An 18,622-nucleotide genomic window follows, 5' to 3' on the forward strand; every position below is an offset into this window, starting at 1 on the left:
ACACACATTCACACAGGTGTGTATCACACATACACACACAAACACACACATGCAGTAATAGTAATAGCAATAATTGTCTTAATGGAATGAGGACTGTGACATTCAAACAATTCACCTACAGATTTGTGGTCGTGTGTGTGTGAGTATCAGGCTTAAGAAGTAGGACTGTATATGACTATTAAAATAAAAACAGCCATGTAGATACAATCACATTATCCAGACTTTTGTCTTTGACCTACAGACCACACTGCTGGCTCTAGAAAGCCATGTGGACAGCGGCTTCTGCTTGACATGATATGTTAGCTGTCAAACTGTTGTAAACTGCTCTGATCAAATTAAGTGACCTAAGACCTGCTAGACTGCTCAGAGACAGAGCTGGAAAAACAGACAGAGAAAGAGAGAGGTAATATTAGAAAGAAGCTGTTAAGAACAATGTCAATGAAAGTTACGTAAAACGTGATAAAAGGAGCCAGTGAGACAGACACAGAGAGACAGACGGACAGAAACCAAGAGATAGAGAAGCGTGGTTTCTTAGCAGGGGATAAAAGCGGGTTAGGTCCGAGTCTCATCAGACAGGATTAAGGACAGGATGCCAGACCCCTTCCCTGCCCATCCACACCCCTGATGGATGCACACACATGCATGCACACAAACACACACACATGCATGCACACAATGCACCGCTGCTTGAGTGAACAGCAGGGGTGGGCTTGACTGACTGACATACTTTTCTCGTGGCTCGCTCTGTGACAGTTCCTGTGTGTGTGTGTGTGTGTGTGTGTGTGTGTGTGTGTGTGTGTAGCGGTTGAAAACAGGGTTGTATGGTTTGAGGGGGCCTGTTACACAACAGAAGATTAGTTTGCTGAGGGCTTTTTTGGGCATCCCCCCTCCCTGTATGTCAGCACTCAGTATTCAGGATTTAATGTTATTAGGCTGCGCTAATTAGCACTTTTAATCTCGGTATCCACTCAGGCTCAATCGTCAAGTTTCTATGAGATCTTTGATTTTTTCTAACAGTTTTCTATGTTGTGTAAGTTGTCTCATATCAATCCACAACTATAAAATATATTTCAGTTCCCTAACTCTCCTAACAGCATGGTACATTTTGACACAGTGGAAGAGGAGGTGAAGGAACAAGGAGACAAGAGGGGGGGGGTTGTTGTTATGTAAGATAAGATTAAGCTTTGTGAAGGTAGAGTGGATGGCAGAGGAGATGTCACAGTGAACATACACTGTAGTTCTTCCAATGTGCAGAAAATACAAAAGTTATACCAACAAAACATAAGCATACATACGCCTACACCAACACATACACTTGTAAGCATGCATACATATACACATGGCTGCAAATACATACACTCCCATACACACAATACGTCTGTCAACTGTCAGGAAAGGCCAATCTGTAAGTTGTCTGACGAGATTTAAAGACGTGAACAGAGTCAGCTGATCTGATGCTCAGTGGGAGGCTGTTCCAAAGCCGAGGAGCAAGAACTGAAAAGTCTCGATCACCATTTGTCTTTAACCTGGACTCTGGAACAGTTAGAAGACCTAGACTAGCAGACCTGAGGGGCCTGTTTGGATGGTACGGTGTGAGAGGCTCAGTTATATATCTGGTGCCAGATCGTTGAGAGCCTTGTAATTAAAAGAACTTTAAAATGGTTTCTAAAAGAAACTGGAAGCTGGTCAAAAGTCTAGCTGCTGAATTTTGAACCAAGTGCTTAGGCAGGTGAACAAAGCACTAGAGTAATTGAGGCGGGAGGATATAAGAGCATGTATGACTTTCACTGTGTTATTGAAGGACAGAAGTGACCTACATTTGGAAATATTCCTCAGCTGGTGAAACCAAGACTGGACTACATTCTTTACATGTTGCTCCAAGGTCAAATTACTGTCCAGAATAACACTTAGATTTTTTACACCTGATTTTATTTTATGAGTGAGGGCGAGTGGCTGAATTTGTTTTGAGATAGGTTCAGGGCCAATGATCAGAACGTCTGTCTTTTCAGAGTCGAATTTCAAGAATTGAGTACATACAAGTGAGACATAAGAGTCTAATGTAAATGTAAGTTTTACATAATATATATATAATGTACCAACTATGTAATACACATGTATGCAAGGTCTTAGGAGCAGAGAATAACACATACTCTTTTGTCTTTTGTTTGTCTTAATCAAAACCATTCTAGTTGCACTCAACTAAGAGGTTGGAGAAATAATCTTTTTGCAGCTGCAGTTACAGAAGCTTACTAAAAAGTATTCACTGTCTGGCTTTGTCTCTGTACGTTATGAGCTGCCGTTCTGTATCGAGGAGACACGTTTCAGTACGTGGTGGAGCGGTCTGGGTACAGGCGAACAGGTAGATCCACAGGGCCGAAGCTGTTACTACAATTTAATGTCTGTGTCTTGTGATCGTCAGTGAAATGTCACGTTCCCCAGCCTATGATCATTCATCATAGGAAAACAGTCATAAGGCCCAGACGTCATTCTCAATCTCTCCATCTGTGCAGCTTTCACATGAATTGGACACCACTGTTGTTTGTTGTCAGGGGCATTTGTCATTGTCATCGTCATCAGCTGACTTGTATTTCATCATTCAGCCAACTTTGTTTGACCCTTCAATCCACTGCCATCGTCTTTTTTAATCAACTGTCATTAAGGAATCAAACCTTTTTAAAGCATGTACTAAACATCATGTCTCTGTATTGATGATCCGAACAGGTCCATCAGAAGTTGGCAGTGGTGATTACGGGCGTTACTTCACAGACTCAAAGGTCAAAGATGAAGATGGCTTCGAGGTTGATGACTCCGATTACGATATCTTTATTGAGGAGGTGGGTTATCACATACCACAGCTGGACAGGGATACTGTGACACATTCTAGGTGTATTTAATCTCATAAATCACTTTCGTCTTTCCAGTTGAAGCCATTCCCAGGTATCAACCAGGACAACAGGAAGTCCCAGCTCCGTTCACGCCCTGATCCGCCATCTGGTCGGCACGTTGTTTATCGTATGAACACCTTCGCTCCTCCTAACGTTACCGCCCCTCCAGCTTCCTCCACCACTTCATCCATCTTCCCAGATTTCTCAGATCTGGTTTTCCCAACCATCTCAGAGCCCAGTACTACGACTGATGCCACGACTACTGCCCCACTGACCACTACCAGGTGAGATGGACCTTAAAACCTCAAGTTACTTTGATACCCAGTTTACTGAAGGAGTCTGCTTTGGATCAATCTCTGACCCAATCAGCTATCGGTCTGAGAAGCCTCTGAAGACAATAGCCAGTATTTGAAAGGTTTAGGTGTAGCTAGTAGATGTCTGGACTAAGACTTCCTTTTCTGTGGGCAGGTCATTTTGGCACATCTCTATGAACAGATATCAGACGATAGCTAATGGGCTCTGAGATTGCATTTCGGCAAATGCGTCCACACTTCCACACAGACACTTGGCCTGCTACTCTATGTGACTGATCAATGTTGCTAAAACTATAACAGACTACAAACGGAAACCAGAACACCTTTGCTACTAAAATCTTGTCCTATTGCCTACAGATTCTGCGTACATGAGCAGATATCTGTTTAAATAGATTAGTATTGCATTAATAAGATGTCACTATGTTTACCAGCAGTTGGAGGAGGCAAAGCTGAACATTAACAGATGTTTCCCTATGGAAAGAGAAACAAACAAGGGTATCAAGAAAGGTTTCTTTAATATCAATAAATTAACGATTCTTATTGCAGTTCCTCTTGCTCTTTGATTTCTAGATTTGCTGTCTCTCCATCCCGCCTTTCTGCTTTCTCTTACAAGCCACCTACAATTTATTTTTTTCGTGCTCTTTCACTTAATTATTTGATAATAGATGGAGACTGGAGCAGTGAAATGTCACATCAATTTAAGCTGTCATTCTTGTTGTGATGTACAGCATGTCATTAGCTGCTGCAAATTTCGGGTGGCCTAACTGCCACTGTATTGCATTTGAGTGAACATTTTTGCTTTTGCTGTTTGATTCTTACCCTAAGATAAAAAGGAAAAACGGTATCACTTTTACATAAACCTGAGGGCTGAACAGATAAAAACGTTACAAGACTGCATTTGAAAATGAAACAGTTATTAACTGAACCGCTGACTGTGCACTGTAAACAAAACTAAATGTGCTTATCTTTCTTCTTCTTCTGATCCATCTTAGCATCACTTTGCCCACCACCACTACTACTCCAACCATGTCGCCCTGGAAAGGTGAGGTACCTCGCGTGTATGACCTGACATGCGATGACACTGTGTGCCCCCCGGACAGCTTCTGTCTCAGTGATTATGAAGGTGGAGGCTCACGCTGCCACTGCAACCTTGGACGAAGAGGGGACACGTGCTCTGAGGGTGAGAGAAATATAGCTGGGTACAAGCTTTTATGTGGTGATGGGAGAGCTTTCAATTGTGTTACACTTCCAACTTTTAGATACATTTATTATAACTTTATTCACTGTTTTTCTTCAGTGGTATCAGTGAACTTTCCCAGGTTCTTTGGTTACTCTCACATGACCTTTGAACCCTTGAAGAACTCTTATCAGACCTTTCAGATCACTTTGGAGTTCAAGGTAAGCTACCACGTGTTTTTCCCCAAATGATTTTGTCTTTTAAAAGGTAGAAAAGGGCTTTGAAACAGTTTCTCTGTGGTACAGGCAGACTCTGAGGATGGCTTGTTGCTATACTGTGGAGAAAATGAACACGGCCGTGGAGACTTTATCTCTTTGGCTCTGGTGCGAGGCAAGCTGCACTACAGGTGAGGAAAACAGTGACTCATTACCGGGTTTAGATTCTTAGAGATCTGGTTGCTGAATTAAAGCAGCATATAGAAAACATATTTATTTATTAATTTTTTGAAAGATATTTCTTAGGGCTTTTTTGCATTTAATCAATAGGACAGTTGCTAGTGTGAAAGAGAAGGGGGATGACATGCAGCACAGGGCAGTAGGCTGGAATCAACCTGCGGTAAGGATAAGCCCTTTGTACATGGAACACCTGCTCTACCAGAGGAGCTAATGAGCACCCCAAGAAACTACATTTTAAAGGAATATTTAATCCACAAAATGACCATTTATATATGAATAATTACCCCCATGTGACATTGAATATGGAAAGAAAACTTTGGTTTTCTCTCATGCCTCCACAGTGAACAAGTATCCAAAAACTGAGAAAATTCTTGATGAATTGGAGTAAGAGTAACCTGGAAATCCAGATGCCCCGCCCCTAGCAAATTCAAATTTCCACTGCACGGGAATCTGGCTCCGACGAGCAGAGCCAGCTGAATCGCCAATCGGACCAATCAGATCAGTCTATCTGACAGAGACGGGCTGGTGACATGGTGACGACGGTGCTGCGCTGTAGGAGTCGAAAAGTATACAGCCAAGATGGCAGCTGCCGAAGGACCGCATCCATTCAATTTAGCTTTGGAAGAAACGCTAAGCCAACTACACTTATCTTTTTCCTTGAGAGAGGAACAGAAGACTGTCCTAGAAGAAGGACGTTTTTGCTGTTTTGCCGACGGGATACAGCAAAAGCATAATATATTAGTTAGCCCTACTGTTCGGCAGACTGTTAGACAGCTAACTGCAATGAATACGTCACCTTGTTTTTTGCTATGATTGGCCATCGTGCTATCCATTTGCGTGCAGTGGCATTTGAAATGTCTCAGTTAGTGCCGCCCGTTGGGTAGAAAGAGTGTATCGGTGAGGGCCAGACTCTTTCTAGATATGACTCTGGATTTCCAGGCTAGAATAAGAGGGGACTGCTTCTTTAATTGCACATTTGCCTATAAGTCAACTTTATTTTACGACAAGCGTAAACTCAATGTGCTTAAAATACATCATACATGATGAACATAAAATATCATACAAGATAATAAAGTATTACATACATAAAAACAAGCAAGCAGGACATGACAAAAGGTGAAGTGATCTACATTTGGAAATAGGAAGGTGATAACAGGTGAGTATGTCAGCAACAGGAAGGAGCTAAACCATTAAAACATTTAAAAACAATAAGAAGTATTTTAAAATAGGTCTAGGCGTCCCACCTGTCCATGTGTGAGACTAATCATGCCAAAGTGTTTTAAATAGTAAGATTCAAATGAAAATTCATGTTTTTGGGAAGTACTGAATGTACGACTGGAGTTTTTCAGAAATGTTTTCACATAGTTTTGCTGTTGTTCAACAAAGATTCCATTTTACTGCAATTCATCCTTCATTTTCTCCATTTTTGGATTATTCGTCCATGGTTGAAATACAAAGTTTTCTTAATGAATTCAATGTTACATGGGGTGAGTAATTGATAAACAAATGATAATTTTGTGGGTGAAGTTTTCCTGTAAAATGGTGGTCATATGTCTTGAATAGTTCACTCATTATAAGCACAATATATCTTTAGTGGGGTGTTAAAATAAGCAGATATGTGAAATTTTGATGAAAACATTTCTAAATGTAAAGCAATATAAGAAGACAGGGAAATTAAAGAAGCATTGTTAAAGGATGCAAATGCTTTTGGATCATCTTTTCATGTTAGCATTTATCACGGCTGGATTTATGTTTTTCCTTCAGGTTTAACTGCGGTACAGGAGCAGCTCAAATAGTCAGTGACAGTCGTATTGTGGTCGGTCAGTGGCACACAGTCACTGTCTTTAGAGACGGCATGAGCGGCTGGCTGCGTATGGACAATGACACCCCCATATCTGGACGCTCACAGGTAACAATAACACACGCAGGTGGTAAGATAAAGGCTTGTATAGGCATTAGCATTAAGACATGTAGCTGAGGGTTTTTATGCGTACATTTATCTTGTCAAAAACACAGTACACTTTTCAAAATGGAAAAGCTTTTTGCGGTGTTAACATTGACAGTTTGGTTTTGGATGAATTGTGTATGAGACATTGCAGACAACATTGCCTTTCACTCTATTGCAGCAGTGGAGCAGCCTCTAAGTGTCCTCGCTGTAATAAAGGATCAAGCACATTCTGTTCTCTTCACTCTTTGCACTTTCAGGGCCAGTACACTAAGATAACTTTCCGCTCCCCGCTGTATGTGGGTGGATCCCCGAGTACTTACTGGCTGGTTAGGGCGACAGGAACAAATCGTGGCTTTGTTGGCTGCATTCAGAGTCTGAACATCAACAACAAGGCAACAGACATCAGACCCTGGCCTCTGGGCAAAGCTCTGAGTGGAGCTGATATAGGTAAGGAAGCACACATATATATATGTGTGTGTGTGTGTGTTTTATGTATTATTTTATGTCTTGCTTTGGGCCCACTCTTGTATGCCCTTGGGGATTTTCTGCATTGCACTCCCTGTTTTGGTTTAGCATGGACAGGTCGGCAGACTATCACAGGGCTGACACATAGAGACAGACAACCATTCACGCTCACATTCACACCTACGGACAATTTAGAGTCGCCAATTAACCTGCATATTTTTGGACTGTGGGAGGAAGCTGGAGTACCCGGAGAAACCCGGAGAACATATGCAAACTCCACACAGAGGGGCTGCCCCACCCCAGGATTCCAACCCCCCACCCTGGATTCGAACCAGCATTGTTGTCTCTTGCTGTGAGGCTACAATGCTAACCACTGCACCACTGTGCCGCCAGGCGGTATTTATTGCAGTTAGACATGCGTGCACAGTTTGGTGCCACATTGTCATTTCATTTTATCAAAGAATTGGCAACAAAGCGTGATACATTATGACAGCATTCATCCCTTCATTAAAGCACCTGACAGCAACCTAAAACAAACAAATATAAAAAGACCAGCAAACGTGTTAATATAAGAAGAGAAAAAGTCTGGGGATCATAATCAGTCACAACTTGAGATCATTTTTCTGTCATGATCAGAAAAAATAACCTTCTTAGCTGTTAGGTCTCTGACAATCTATCACTGAAGCAGGAGGCAGGTAAATCATCTTTCACAGAGGATTTTGCAGAACATAATTGTCTAAATGCAGGAAGAGCCTAAGCTATTATTAGCTGCAGCAAAAAAAGATGGTGGATGAAGTGTTCAGACATTTTACTTAAGTAAGAGTAGCAATACCACACTCTAGAAATATTCTGCTATAAGTAAAGTCCAGCACTGAAAATGTTACTTAAGTCAAAGTAGGAAAAAATAGCATCAAAATATACTTATAGGTCCAGTGTGTAGGATTTAGGGCAGTGGTCACTCAGTGTACAGCACGAAACAACACTTCAAAATAAAAGCTCGGTGCCTGAAATACTTTAAAATAAAGTGTGTGTGTGGTTTTTTTTCTCATGTATGAAACAGCACGTAGGATCCATAGGAAAAATGAGTATGTCGACAAAAGCTGAAACTGGCATGCGTGAAAAAATATTTTAATTTAAAAAACCATGCGTATGCCTGCCAGAGTGCAATTTCCTTTTATACATCCCAAATCAGCTTGGAATCATCAGCACGTGGATCAGCCTCCTATCAGGCCCTCTATGCAAAGCACAACATAGGCACTGATGCATAGAAATGAACCTGCTGATGAATGGGACACATCAACGACAGAGTATCGCCTCAGTGTTTATATGTTTACAGTGTTTAGACTGATTGCTTCACATCGTGCCAAAATGATCGTGACAATCAGTGGTATCCTCAACATTGGGAAATCATTTGAAGATGAAAGTTTAATAGGTGAACACAATTTATTTATTTATTCATATACCTTTGTCATGGCAATCTTGGCCTGCGTTTTGATTAGGACTCAAATTGAGGATATGGAAATTAATAATTGTGTGAGAGCAGGAGCTGGCTTTATTTCCAGGTCTTTACTGATTTACACAGTGTACATGTGCAGGAGGTGAAGATGAACATGAGGTGACTGGAGAAAGACAAGTGTGTGGCAGCCACCGCAATGTCTCCAGTGTGCTTTGTGCCCCTGACAGCACAGTTATGGCTCATTGGCACAAGCAAAAATAAAACGATAAGGTGGATCTATAAGTAACATGATATGAGGCAAAATGAAATGTGTGAGAGACGTTATTACATATATATAACATATAATGATTCCACTCATATTTAATTTCTGTAATCTGGTTTCAATTCACCACCTCACCATCTGCTGCACCAGTTTCCCCAATCTCCATGTTCGTATGCATGGGTAAGAGTTCAAACACGGCTGTAGGGGAGCCCCTCTGTGTGGAGTTTGCGTGTTCTCCCTGTGTCAGCGTGGGTCTTCTCCAGGTACTCCAGCTTCCTCCCACAGTCCAAAGACATGCAGGTTAATTGGTGACTCTAAATTGTCCGTAGGTGTGAATGTGAGCGTGAATGATTGTCTCTATGTGTCAGCCCTGTGATAGTCTGGCGACCTGTCCATGCTAAACCAAAACAGGGAGTGCAATGCAGAAAATCCCCAAGGGCATACAAGAGTGGGCCCAAAGCAAGACATAAAATAATGGTTTGACCTTTGAGACATGTTAGGACTCTGAATTTGGAGGGTGGAGGCTGGGGGTGAAGGAAGCATTTGCAGCAGTGTGTGACAGCATTGGTTTAGCAGGGATCAGTGAGTAGGAGGCCATATTTAAATGGACTGCGTTGTCGTGAGAGTGTGCTGTGATTGGTGTCTGACTGTTTAGAAGCAATGATCATATCAGCTGGCTGTTAGCTGGGGCGTATGACTTTATAAAATTGCTAAATTATGCATAAACTAACGCAAAGCTTCATTTGATCTACTAATATATCAAAATGTATTCGTTTGCTATATTTTGTATTATTAATCTGAATTTGTAAAGAAGTCTTAATCACCTCGTAACTTCCTACCACCAGGTGAATGCAGCGACAGCGTGTGTGACCTGGTCAGCTGTGCCAATGGTGGAGTCTGCTTTGCGAACCGTGCTGATGGCTACATCTGCCTGTGCCCGCTGGGCTTCAGGGGAGCACTTTGTGAAGAGAGTGAGTCGACTCTATTTTCCTTTGTCTTGCACCTACATAAAGAACTCTTATTTGTCCTGCTTACAAGAAGCCGAGTTTCATACCAGTGTTAAAGTACAAAGTCAAATCCCGTTGCGGTTTATTCTTACCTGATGGCTGTCATAGATTGTCATACAAACCTTTCAACGTAATTACCGACCAGTTGAGTGCAATATAAAGGAAAATTGATGGAGATGAGGATTATTATGTCTTATATAGAGGCAGAACGATTGATTGCATCTAAGACATAACCTTCCACTTTTTCTTCTTCTCCTTATGTCCTTTCTCTCCTTTTCTTCTGTTCTCATCAACTTCTTCTTCTTCTTCCTCCTCCTCTTCTCTCTAATCATCTTAATGCTCATGCCTCTTTGTCCCCCTCGGCTCAAATTCTTCTTCTATTCTCCCATCTACTCTTCTCTTTTCATATCTTCTCCCTAATTCTTCAGCTTTCTCACTATCCTCACCTCTCTTTAATGAGACAGTGTTTTCATACGCTGTCATCCCATGGCCTCAGTCCTCTCAGAGTTATCTGTCCTTCATGGAGTTTGAGCTGACGTTTCGGCCGTCAATGCCCGACGGGACGCTGTTGTACAGTGATGACGCAGGCAGCGGAGACTTCCTGGCTATCAACCTGGTGGATGGTTATGTAGAGTTCAGATTTGATTGTGGCTCTGGAGGTGCCACAATAAGGTATAAATAGATACTCTCATTCTGTTCTCTGTCTCCTTCACCTTCTTCTTGCTATTGTATTTCACTAGATGGCCTTTATTGTGTGTGACCATCTGTGTTACAGGAGTGAGGAGCAGATCAGTATGGACACATGGCATGAGCTGAGGATGTCTCGCACAGCAAAGAGTGGTATCCTTCAGGTGGACAGCCAGAGGCCAATGGAAGGAATCGCTGAGGTATTTTCTGCGCTGTGTAACCCTGTGTTATGTTGTTTCTGACCACAAGAGGGCAGAAAAACACCACAACAAACTCAGCAAGAGGATCTTTGCACACTATTATTTTCTGCCAAGCTTTCGATTTACTAGTCCATCTATGTTTCAACCCTCACCTATGGTCATGAGCTCTGGGTAGTGACCGAAAGAATGAGGTTGTGGATACAAGCGGCTGAAATGAGTTTTCTCTGTGGGGTGGCTGGGCTCAGCCTTAGAGATAGGGTAAGGAGCTCAGAGTAGAGCCACTGCTTCTTTGCATTGAAAGGGGTCAGTTGAGGTGGTTCGGGCATCTGATCAGGAGGCCTCCTGGTTGCCTCCCGTTAGAGGGCATGTCCCGCTGGTAGGAGGCCCCGGGGTAAACCCAGAACTCGCTGGAGGGATTACATACAGTATCTCATCTGGCCTGGGAATGCCTTGGGGTCCCACTGGAGGAGCTGGAAAACGTTGCTGGCGAGAGGGATGTCTGGGGTGCTTTGCTTGGCCTACTGCCTCCACGACCCGGCCCCGGACAAACATATGAAAATGGATGGATGGATGATGGATGGATGAATGTGTCAGTAACACTTACCTCCACCATGTACTCACCCTAAAGCCACTAGCGAGGATATATGGGGCACAATGAGACATTTTGTCCCCCCACTTTCAGGTGTTTTGGTACAAAGTGGCGTCCTCTTGTGTGCACAGAGCCTTTGGTGTGCACAAAAGGGACACCGCAACCCCTATTTTCATGAACCAAGCAGCACGACCTGATTGCAGTCTGTTTATAGGTGTTGACATTTACATGTTAAAAAGAACTGCTCCCAGTGCCAAACTATTTTAACGATAACAATGAAAAAACAGCCCAAATTCAGCTGGAGCATGCAGTCCTCTCATGATATGATGTCATCAGACACTACCTATGGCTGTGGCCCAGGAGGTAAAGCGGTTCCTCCACTAATCGGAAGATGGTGGTTTGATCTCCGGCTTCTCCAGTCCACATGTCAAAGTGTCCTTGGGCAAGATACTGAACTCCTGTGGGCTGTGCCATCAGTGTGGATGCATGTGAATGTTTAAGTGGAGTAGCAGGTGCAGGTGGCACCTTGTATGGCAGCCTTGGCCACCAGCGTGTGAATGGTTTAATATGGCATGTTGTAAAAGCGCTTTGAGTGGTTAGAAGATTAGAAAGGTACAATACAAGTGTAAGCTCAGTGCTGGGTCTCTTTAGTTGGCTCGATGTTTTACTCCAAAATTACTGTAGTAGCATTTTAACATCAGATCTTTTACTATTCCATTCCAAGTGCATTTGTAAAATCTAAGCAAACATCTTGAACAGGACAAGAAGATGCTGCCAAATTTCAGCATGATAAAATTCTCTGCTTTACCGGACAAAATTTCTAAATGGCACTTTTCCACTAAGAACTTGATAAAGAAAACATATACAATGTTGATCTTTGTGAACATATGCATTTGTATGGCTAAGCTAAATCAATTTATGAATAGACAACATAATAACACCTGTCACTCTGATTTAACCTTCAGGGAGCTTTCACTCAAATCAACTGCAGTTCACCTCTTTATATTGGCGGAGTACCAGAATACGATAAAACCAAGAGGACAGCAGGTGTAAAAAAGCCCTTCACTGGAATCATTCAGAAGGTATTACCATATCCACACCTGTAACACCTGTACTTAGACTTTTTTTTTTAAATTTGGTGATACAGTTATAATGATATTCATTTCAAATCCATCACAAAGGTAAGTAGCAGACAATAAAATAATCATATTTAGGTCATAGCATGAGGTGCTGTTGCAAAATAAAACAAATACATTCATCATCTTTACCGCAAAAAAACAATAACAAATGTCAAGTTGAAATCCTCGTTCTCTCCCCCTCTTCCTCATCTCTTGTCTGTCTTTAACCCCCGCAGCTAATACTCAATGACCGCACCATACCGATAACAACTGGCTCCGCTGGTGGAGTTAATGTAGCAAATTCAGCGCACCCATGTGTGGAAAGTCCCTGTGCCAATGGAGGGACCTGCAGGCCAAAGTGGGACAGTTACGAATGTGACTGCCCTCTAGGGTACGACGGGAGGCACTGCCAGAAAGGTCAGCTGCTTAAGCATTTCTATCTTTTGGCTGGCTCATGTTATACTTACATACATACTGTGACTAGTACAGTTATAAAATGGGTGCATGTTGAGTGTTTAGTGTGGTCCTTGAGTTTAAACAATCAACAGCACATCCCAAAGGTGGATGGAACACTACACCGATTAAGTGTAGAAGAACAAGTGTCCTTTGACAGTTTGGTGTGTTGTGATTAGAGAGCATCAGACAAAAGAAGATGTCGGCTGATACATATCACTGAAAGCAATGTGTGGTTTACACACTGCTCATCGAAAGATATGTCTTCAGGCTGTTGTCATGTGCTTTTGAGTACTAGGAATAAATATGTATCTGGTTTCGGCACGTCTGTCTTTTTTTTTTTTGAACTTCTACATTTAGATGGCACACTATTTGGTTTTGTTTGTGTGTGATGTATGGCTTTAATCATGTGGTATGATCTTTCCTCTTCTCAGGGATTAAATGTGTCTTCTGTAATCATGTAATGCCATATAAAATGATATATTGGACAACATAATCCCTTAAGCCTATCTATGCCTTCTCTGTTTTTAATGCTTTCACTGAACAGAGTGTGGGAATTACTGTTTGAACAGTAAGTTTTCTTCTATGAATTTAAAAAGCAGAAATTAACAAGCTGCTCATTGTCATAATCTTAACCTAAAATAACATTTAAAAATACTTATTTGCCCTCATACGTCTTTCTTAGAATCATTTTTAGTCTTTTAGTGTTGCCTGAGTCAGTAGATACATGCTAGTGCTGCCACCTTGTGCTGATATGAAGTAAATACAGTGTTTTCTCTGCCCAGCTGTGACTGAAGCCATTGAGATCCCACAGTTCATTGGCCGAAGTTACCTGACGTATGACAACAGGGATATCTTGAAAAGGTTGGTAGTGAAATGAGTGGCTGTGAAAGGGTTTTCTTTTTTTTATGTTGTATTAATGTTTGTTCCTACAAACGCAAAAGATCTTGTTTTAGTTGTGCTTACAAGTAAATTTGCCTTTTTTTCTTCAGGGTTTCTGGGTCCAGGACAAACCTTTTCATGCGTTTTAAGAGCACAGCCAAGGATGGCCTGTTGTTGTGGCGGGGAGACAGTCCAATGAGACCCAACAGTGACTTCCTGTCTATGGGGCTTCAGGATGGTGTGCTAATCTTCAGGTATTTGTTTATGTGTTTGTATTAAAACTACTAAAACAGTTATGCAAGCGCATGTTCTTACTGAAATTTCTGGGTTATAAAAGAAATATTTCTTGCTGCACGGTTGCACTTGCCTGTCTTTTTGACAAAGCACTGGCGAGAGAGAAAAGGGAAGATTTCAGCAAGAGAAGAAAGTTTAGTGTAGGAAGAGGATGAAGATGATGGAGACAGACGCTGATCCCACCAAAGGGCAGGGAGAGCTAAGCACCCAGTCGAGGCAGAGCTAAAAAAAGACCACAAGACTGAGGCAGGACCCTGACCTGGAAAAGAACCAGGATTTATCTGGGCAGAACCACACACATGTGAACCCACTGCACCCTTTGTCACCAACTAAACTCCTTCTGTGTGTTCCTTTGACATTCTAGTTATAACCTAGGCAGTGGTGCGGCTAGCATTGCCGTCAACGGGACCTTTACTGACGGAAAGTGGCACAGAGTCAAAGCTGTGAGGTAAGCTCTTAGAATGTCACTGTATTAAGAAATCTATGTTTTGTGTTCACTTTACAACTCAGACATTAAAGCTGCACCAGTTGGTGTATTTGTCCACTTGCGATGTAGAAAGTTTAATTCAGCCATTGCAAACCTTAGCCCTGGGTGTCACAGTGGGCTGGTAGCCAGCAGCAGAGCTGGGTCTAACCTGTGTAATGGCAGCAACAGAAGGTTTGCAGTTGGGTCCCCAGGCACTGAGGTTTGTGCTGGCTAAACTGGAGTTGCTTTAGCTGCTGACTGAACAGTCTCTCCAGGGCAACTGCCAGCTCTCCTTCCAGCGAGGTAGTGAGGCGTAGAACACACTGTGATTTGAGGCTCTTGCTAACGTTAGCTAATGTGAACTTGAATTAGCTGCAGACTTGAGCCTACAGTTCTGGTTAGCAGAGGGCTAAACTATTAGCAACATTTTCCTTCCATATCCGAAATACTTTGCTGATATGACCATGTTATTTTTTCCCTTTAAGTGTCAGACTCTATTTTAGACTCTCATTTTGATATACCCATCTTCCTTTTAGGGGTTGCTTTGCAGTGCAAGCAGTTGTTGCTAATGCTGTAGATGCAACTCTCTCTGCAGGATTTTCAGCCATTGAATCAGGATGTCACCATCTGAAGGGATGAGAATGCACATCTGCATTTCTAGAACAGCCAATAGGAACGCCCTCTCCCTGAAATGGCCTCTGATTGGCCAAAGTCTCCAATCACAGGGTTGATTTTCCAAAGCCTGAAAACAGAGCCAGTCTAATGTTCTCCCCAGAGGTTATTATGGGATTTTTACCCAATGATGCCAAAGTAAAACTGCCTACCTGAGCTTTAGTCACTTAGCTTTACTAATACATGTACCATTGCCACTTATCTCTTCAGGGATGGCCAGTCAGGGAAGCTGACAGTTGATGACTATGGAGCAAAAACAGGCAGGTCACCTGGAAAGATGAGACAACTCAACATCAATGGACCCTTATATGTTGGTAGGTGATACTCACAACTCAGTCTCACAAAGTGATGCCCATCTACTGTAGATCATACAATAATTTTACATTTTCTGTTCACTCCCTAAAGGTGGAATGAAAGAGATAGCTCTTCACACAAACAGACAGTACGTTGGAGGCTTGGTGGGCTGCGTGTCCCACTTCACACTCTCTACTGATTATCACCTAGCACTGGTGGAGGATGCTGCTGACGGCAAGAACATCAACACCTGCTCCAACTAGAAGACAGCCTCAGTGCGTGAAAGTCCGGAGCAAACACCTCGACCAGTCGATTTGTCATCTTGAAACTGACTAAAACAATTAAATTTTGGTCTATCAAGTCAGAGCTGAAATGTTATGAACTCAAAGTGGGAAAGACTAACACCTATGTTTCTCTGAGTCACAAGAGGATTAAAGTGGCTCCTCTGTGCAAAGTTTAAAAACGAACTTTAACCTGTCAAGATGTACATTTTATTTTAATGTTAACAACTTGATGAATTGTTCTGAAAAACGGTTTCAACACATGGCAACAGAAAAAACACCCAGAGGATATAACAAAGCACAAGTACTCTTTGAGAGGAGAGAAAAAGCTTAGTGTTATGGGTAATGAGGGTCTTTGAAGGACTTTTTTTTTCATGGGATGATTCCAATCATATCTTTATTTTTTTTCTACTGTAAATCCTTATTTGATTGCTGGAAGAACCAAGTGATCCAAGGGATCAAGATTCATCATGTTTTTCATGAACCTGACCTAGAGCAGCTAGCAGAGATAAACTTCTTTGTAGAGGATTTTGGTTTTGGCCCTAGAGGATTTCTGTTGTTTTTGTGGTTGTGACATTCTTGTTCGTGACGTATTATCAGTCTGTAGACTACATTTTTTTTTTAAAGTCTGGTTGATGTCAGTTTTTTAAGGGTTGCTAGGGCTGAGGGGTGAATATGTCATCTGCACACACTGAGTATGTCTTTATACGCTCTTCTTTTAGTTTACAGGCTCCTTTATTTGTACTCTCAGATACTAGTCACATGAAAGTCTGATGCTGACACGGTGAACCAGCAAAAAACAGGAGAATCTGTGTGACACAGCCCTGGGAACGTCAGCCTTCAAGGGGATTTTTTTTTCCACACCAAAATTGATCACCTCTGTTATTTAAGCATTTGCAGTGCAATGTCAATTAAGCCTGTCAATTAATTATTCCCATGCCTAAGCTTTACTTCTTTAAAGGGACATTCTGCGAATGTTCCATCTATTGTGAATTATTCTTGCTTGAAGGGTAAGTTTGGTATTTTTAAACCTGGATCTTATTTTGCCATGTTTTTGTGTCTAAGTGATAAAAGGGAATAACAATATTTTTTTTATTTTAATTGGTCCAGTATTGAGTGAGAGCAACCACAAAACAGCCTGCAATGCACACACTAAGGGCACATTCACACCTTCAGTGTACGTCCACTAAAGTAGCTTGTTTTTGCCACTGACAGGTTCAGGTTCAAGGCAGCTTTTGTGAGTTTTATTTTGTTTATCTCGACTTTGAATGATGATAAAAATGACTGTTTAAATGGTGTCTAGTGGATTTAGCAATGGTGATTTCGAGGCTGTTTGTGGTTAAACAAAAAAATGATCTTACTTTTCAAACAAAAAGGTCCTCTCTATGATGCTGTCAGACACTTAGAATAACAATCTGAGTTTGTAAGTGGCAAAAACAAGCACTTTAGTGGACTAATTTAGGATTCTAGGATTTGCATAATTGCCCTGAATTGTTCTCATTAGTCACAAAAACATGGGAAATGAGTCTCTGGGTTGAAAAACACCAAACTTACTATTAAACTTAATTGTTGTTACCACCCCCCAAAAGTGACACCAGTGTTTGAATAAGATGGTTTGCTCATGAGAGCTTCATCCTGTTTTTAAAGTTTGAGCTCAGAACAAATAATAAATTGTCAATTCTTACGTGAGTTTATATTTTGAATTTACTTTGAGGAGAGTGAGAGAAAGGCAGTGGTCGTCATGGTATTGTCACCAAGTGTGTCAAGTCTGAATGAGGTGCAGCCAATTAAAGACACCATGTGACTGTGTAGTGCAAGTGACATGAGTGACTGTCCACCGTACAAAATGTAGAACACACTGACTATTGAAACGTGTTAGGTAAATAGCTGTTAAGCATAAACTGTAGGAAAATGTTGGTGTAGTGTCTGTGATGTCAACATGAGTGTCTGAAGGTTTCTGCCAATTTTGTCAGCTGGTGAAGTCAGAGAATCCAAATTTCTGCAAAGGACCTGAGTGAAGCTGAGACAGGACGAGCGAGCAGGGACCACCACGGCTGAGTGTGCTCATCCCATACTACTCAAGCCTTAATATCCCCCATAATACTCCCCTGAAGATCAAAATGAGTAATTTACAGTCCCAACAAAGATTTGTTATTTGTTAATATGATAAAAAGCTGATTGTCAGCGAGTTTGAAAGTATACCTTTTCATTCTATTCTTGCAATCACGATGAAACAGTACTGCATTAAGAAAGTTAAACAGCATTATATTTGATTTGCAAAACTCTGCCAACATTTTATTTTTAATTTTTATGAACAAGAAATATATAATGTATTTGTAATTGATACACTGTGACAGCTGCCTGTCAGAAACTAGACTCTGCAATAAATGCGAAGCAAACAGCCCGATAATTAAACAACATTTTGTCATGGTTTGTCATGAATGGTCATGCTCTCTACATTGTGGTCACTGCGCTTGTTATGAACACAATCCCCCAGTCTGTGTCCCTGATCAGTTCACATTTACAAGGTTAAGTTGCATTCAAATGATATTTTTTATGGAATTAAAACAGTCATGGACAAAATTTCAATTCTTTATCATAAAATGTACTCTGAGACAGATTTCAACTGACCCTTCACTAAGTCCAGTTCCCGTAGATTGGTCAATCTTAACGTAGCATCAGGCCGGCTCCATTGACTTTAATGCAATTGTTTCAGA

At 41.6% G+C, this 18,622-nt stretch overlaps 1 protein-coding gene across 3 annotated transcripts in view; it reads left to right on the forward strand.

Moving 5' to 3' along the window:
- Positions 1-18,306, forward strand: part of egflam (EGF-like, fibronectin type III and laminin G domains) — a 40,243-nt gene extending 21,937 nt beyond the window's left edge. The window contains exons 8-26 of one of the 3 annotated variants that reach the window (XM_078170687.1): positions 2,294-2,359; positions 2,722-2,834; positions 2,922-3,169; positions 4,192-4,379; positions 4,497-4,597; positions 4,682-4,782; positions 6,596-6,740; positions 7,037-7,226; positions 9,808-9,933; positions 10,398-10,641; positions 10,745-10,856; positions 12,411-12,527; positions 12,800-12,980; positions 13,564-13,587; positions 13,802-13,880; positions 14,009-14,152; positions 14,557-14,640; positions 15,541-15,644; positions 15,736-18,306. In XM_078170687.1, the coding sequence (XP_078026813.1) occupies positions 2,294-2,359; positions 2,722-2,834; positions 2,922-3,169; positions 4,192-4,379; positions 4,497-4,597; positions 4,682-4,782; positions 6,596-6,740; positions 7,037-7,226; positions 9,808-9,933; positions 10,398-10,641; positions 10,745-10,856; positions 12,411-12,527; positions 12,800-12,980; positions 13,564-13,587; positions 13,802-13,880; positions 14,009-14,152; positions 14,557-14,640; positions 15,541-15,644; positions 15,736-15,887 (2,519 nt within the window). In that variant the 3' untranslated portion in view covers positions 15,888-18,306. The remainder of the gene's footprint in view (positions 1-2,293; positions 2,360-2,721; positions 2,835-2,921; positions 3,170-4,191; positions 4,380-4,496; positions 4,598-4,681; positions 4,783-6,595; positions 6,741-7,036; positions 7,227-9,807; positions 9,934-10,397; positions 10,642-10,744; positions 10,857-12,410; positions 12,528-12,799; positions 12,981-13,563; positions 13,588-13,801; positions 13,881-14,008; positions 14,153-14,556; positions 14,641-15,540; positions 15,645-15,735) is intronic. The other 2 variants (XM_033618720.2, XM_078170688.1) reach the window with 2 other exon arrangements.
- Positions 18,307-18,622: the final 316 nt, after the last annotated feature.

This window comes from Epinephelus lanceolatus, chromosome 9 (genome assembly GCF_041903045.1).
Source record: "Epinephelus lanceolatus isolate andai-2023 chromosome 9, ASM4190304v1, whole genome shotgun sequence".
In the NCBI taxonomy this organism is placed as follows: Eukaryota; Metazoa; Chordata; class Actinopteri; order Perciformes; family Serranidae; genus Epinephelus; species Epinephelus lanceolatus.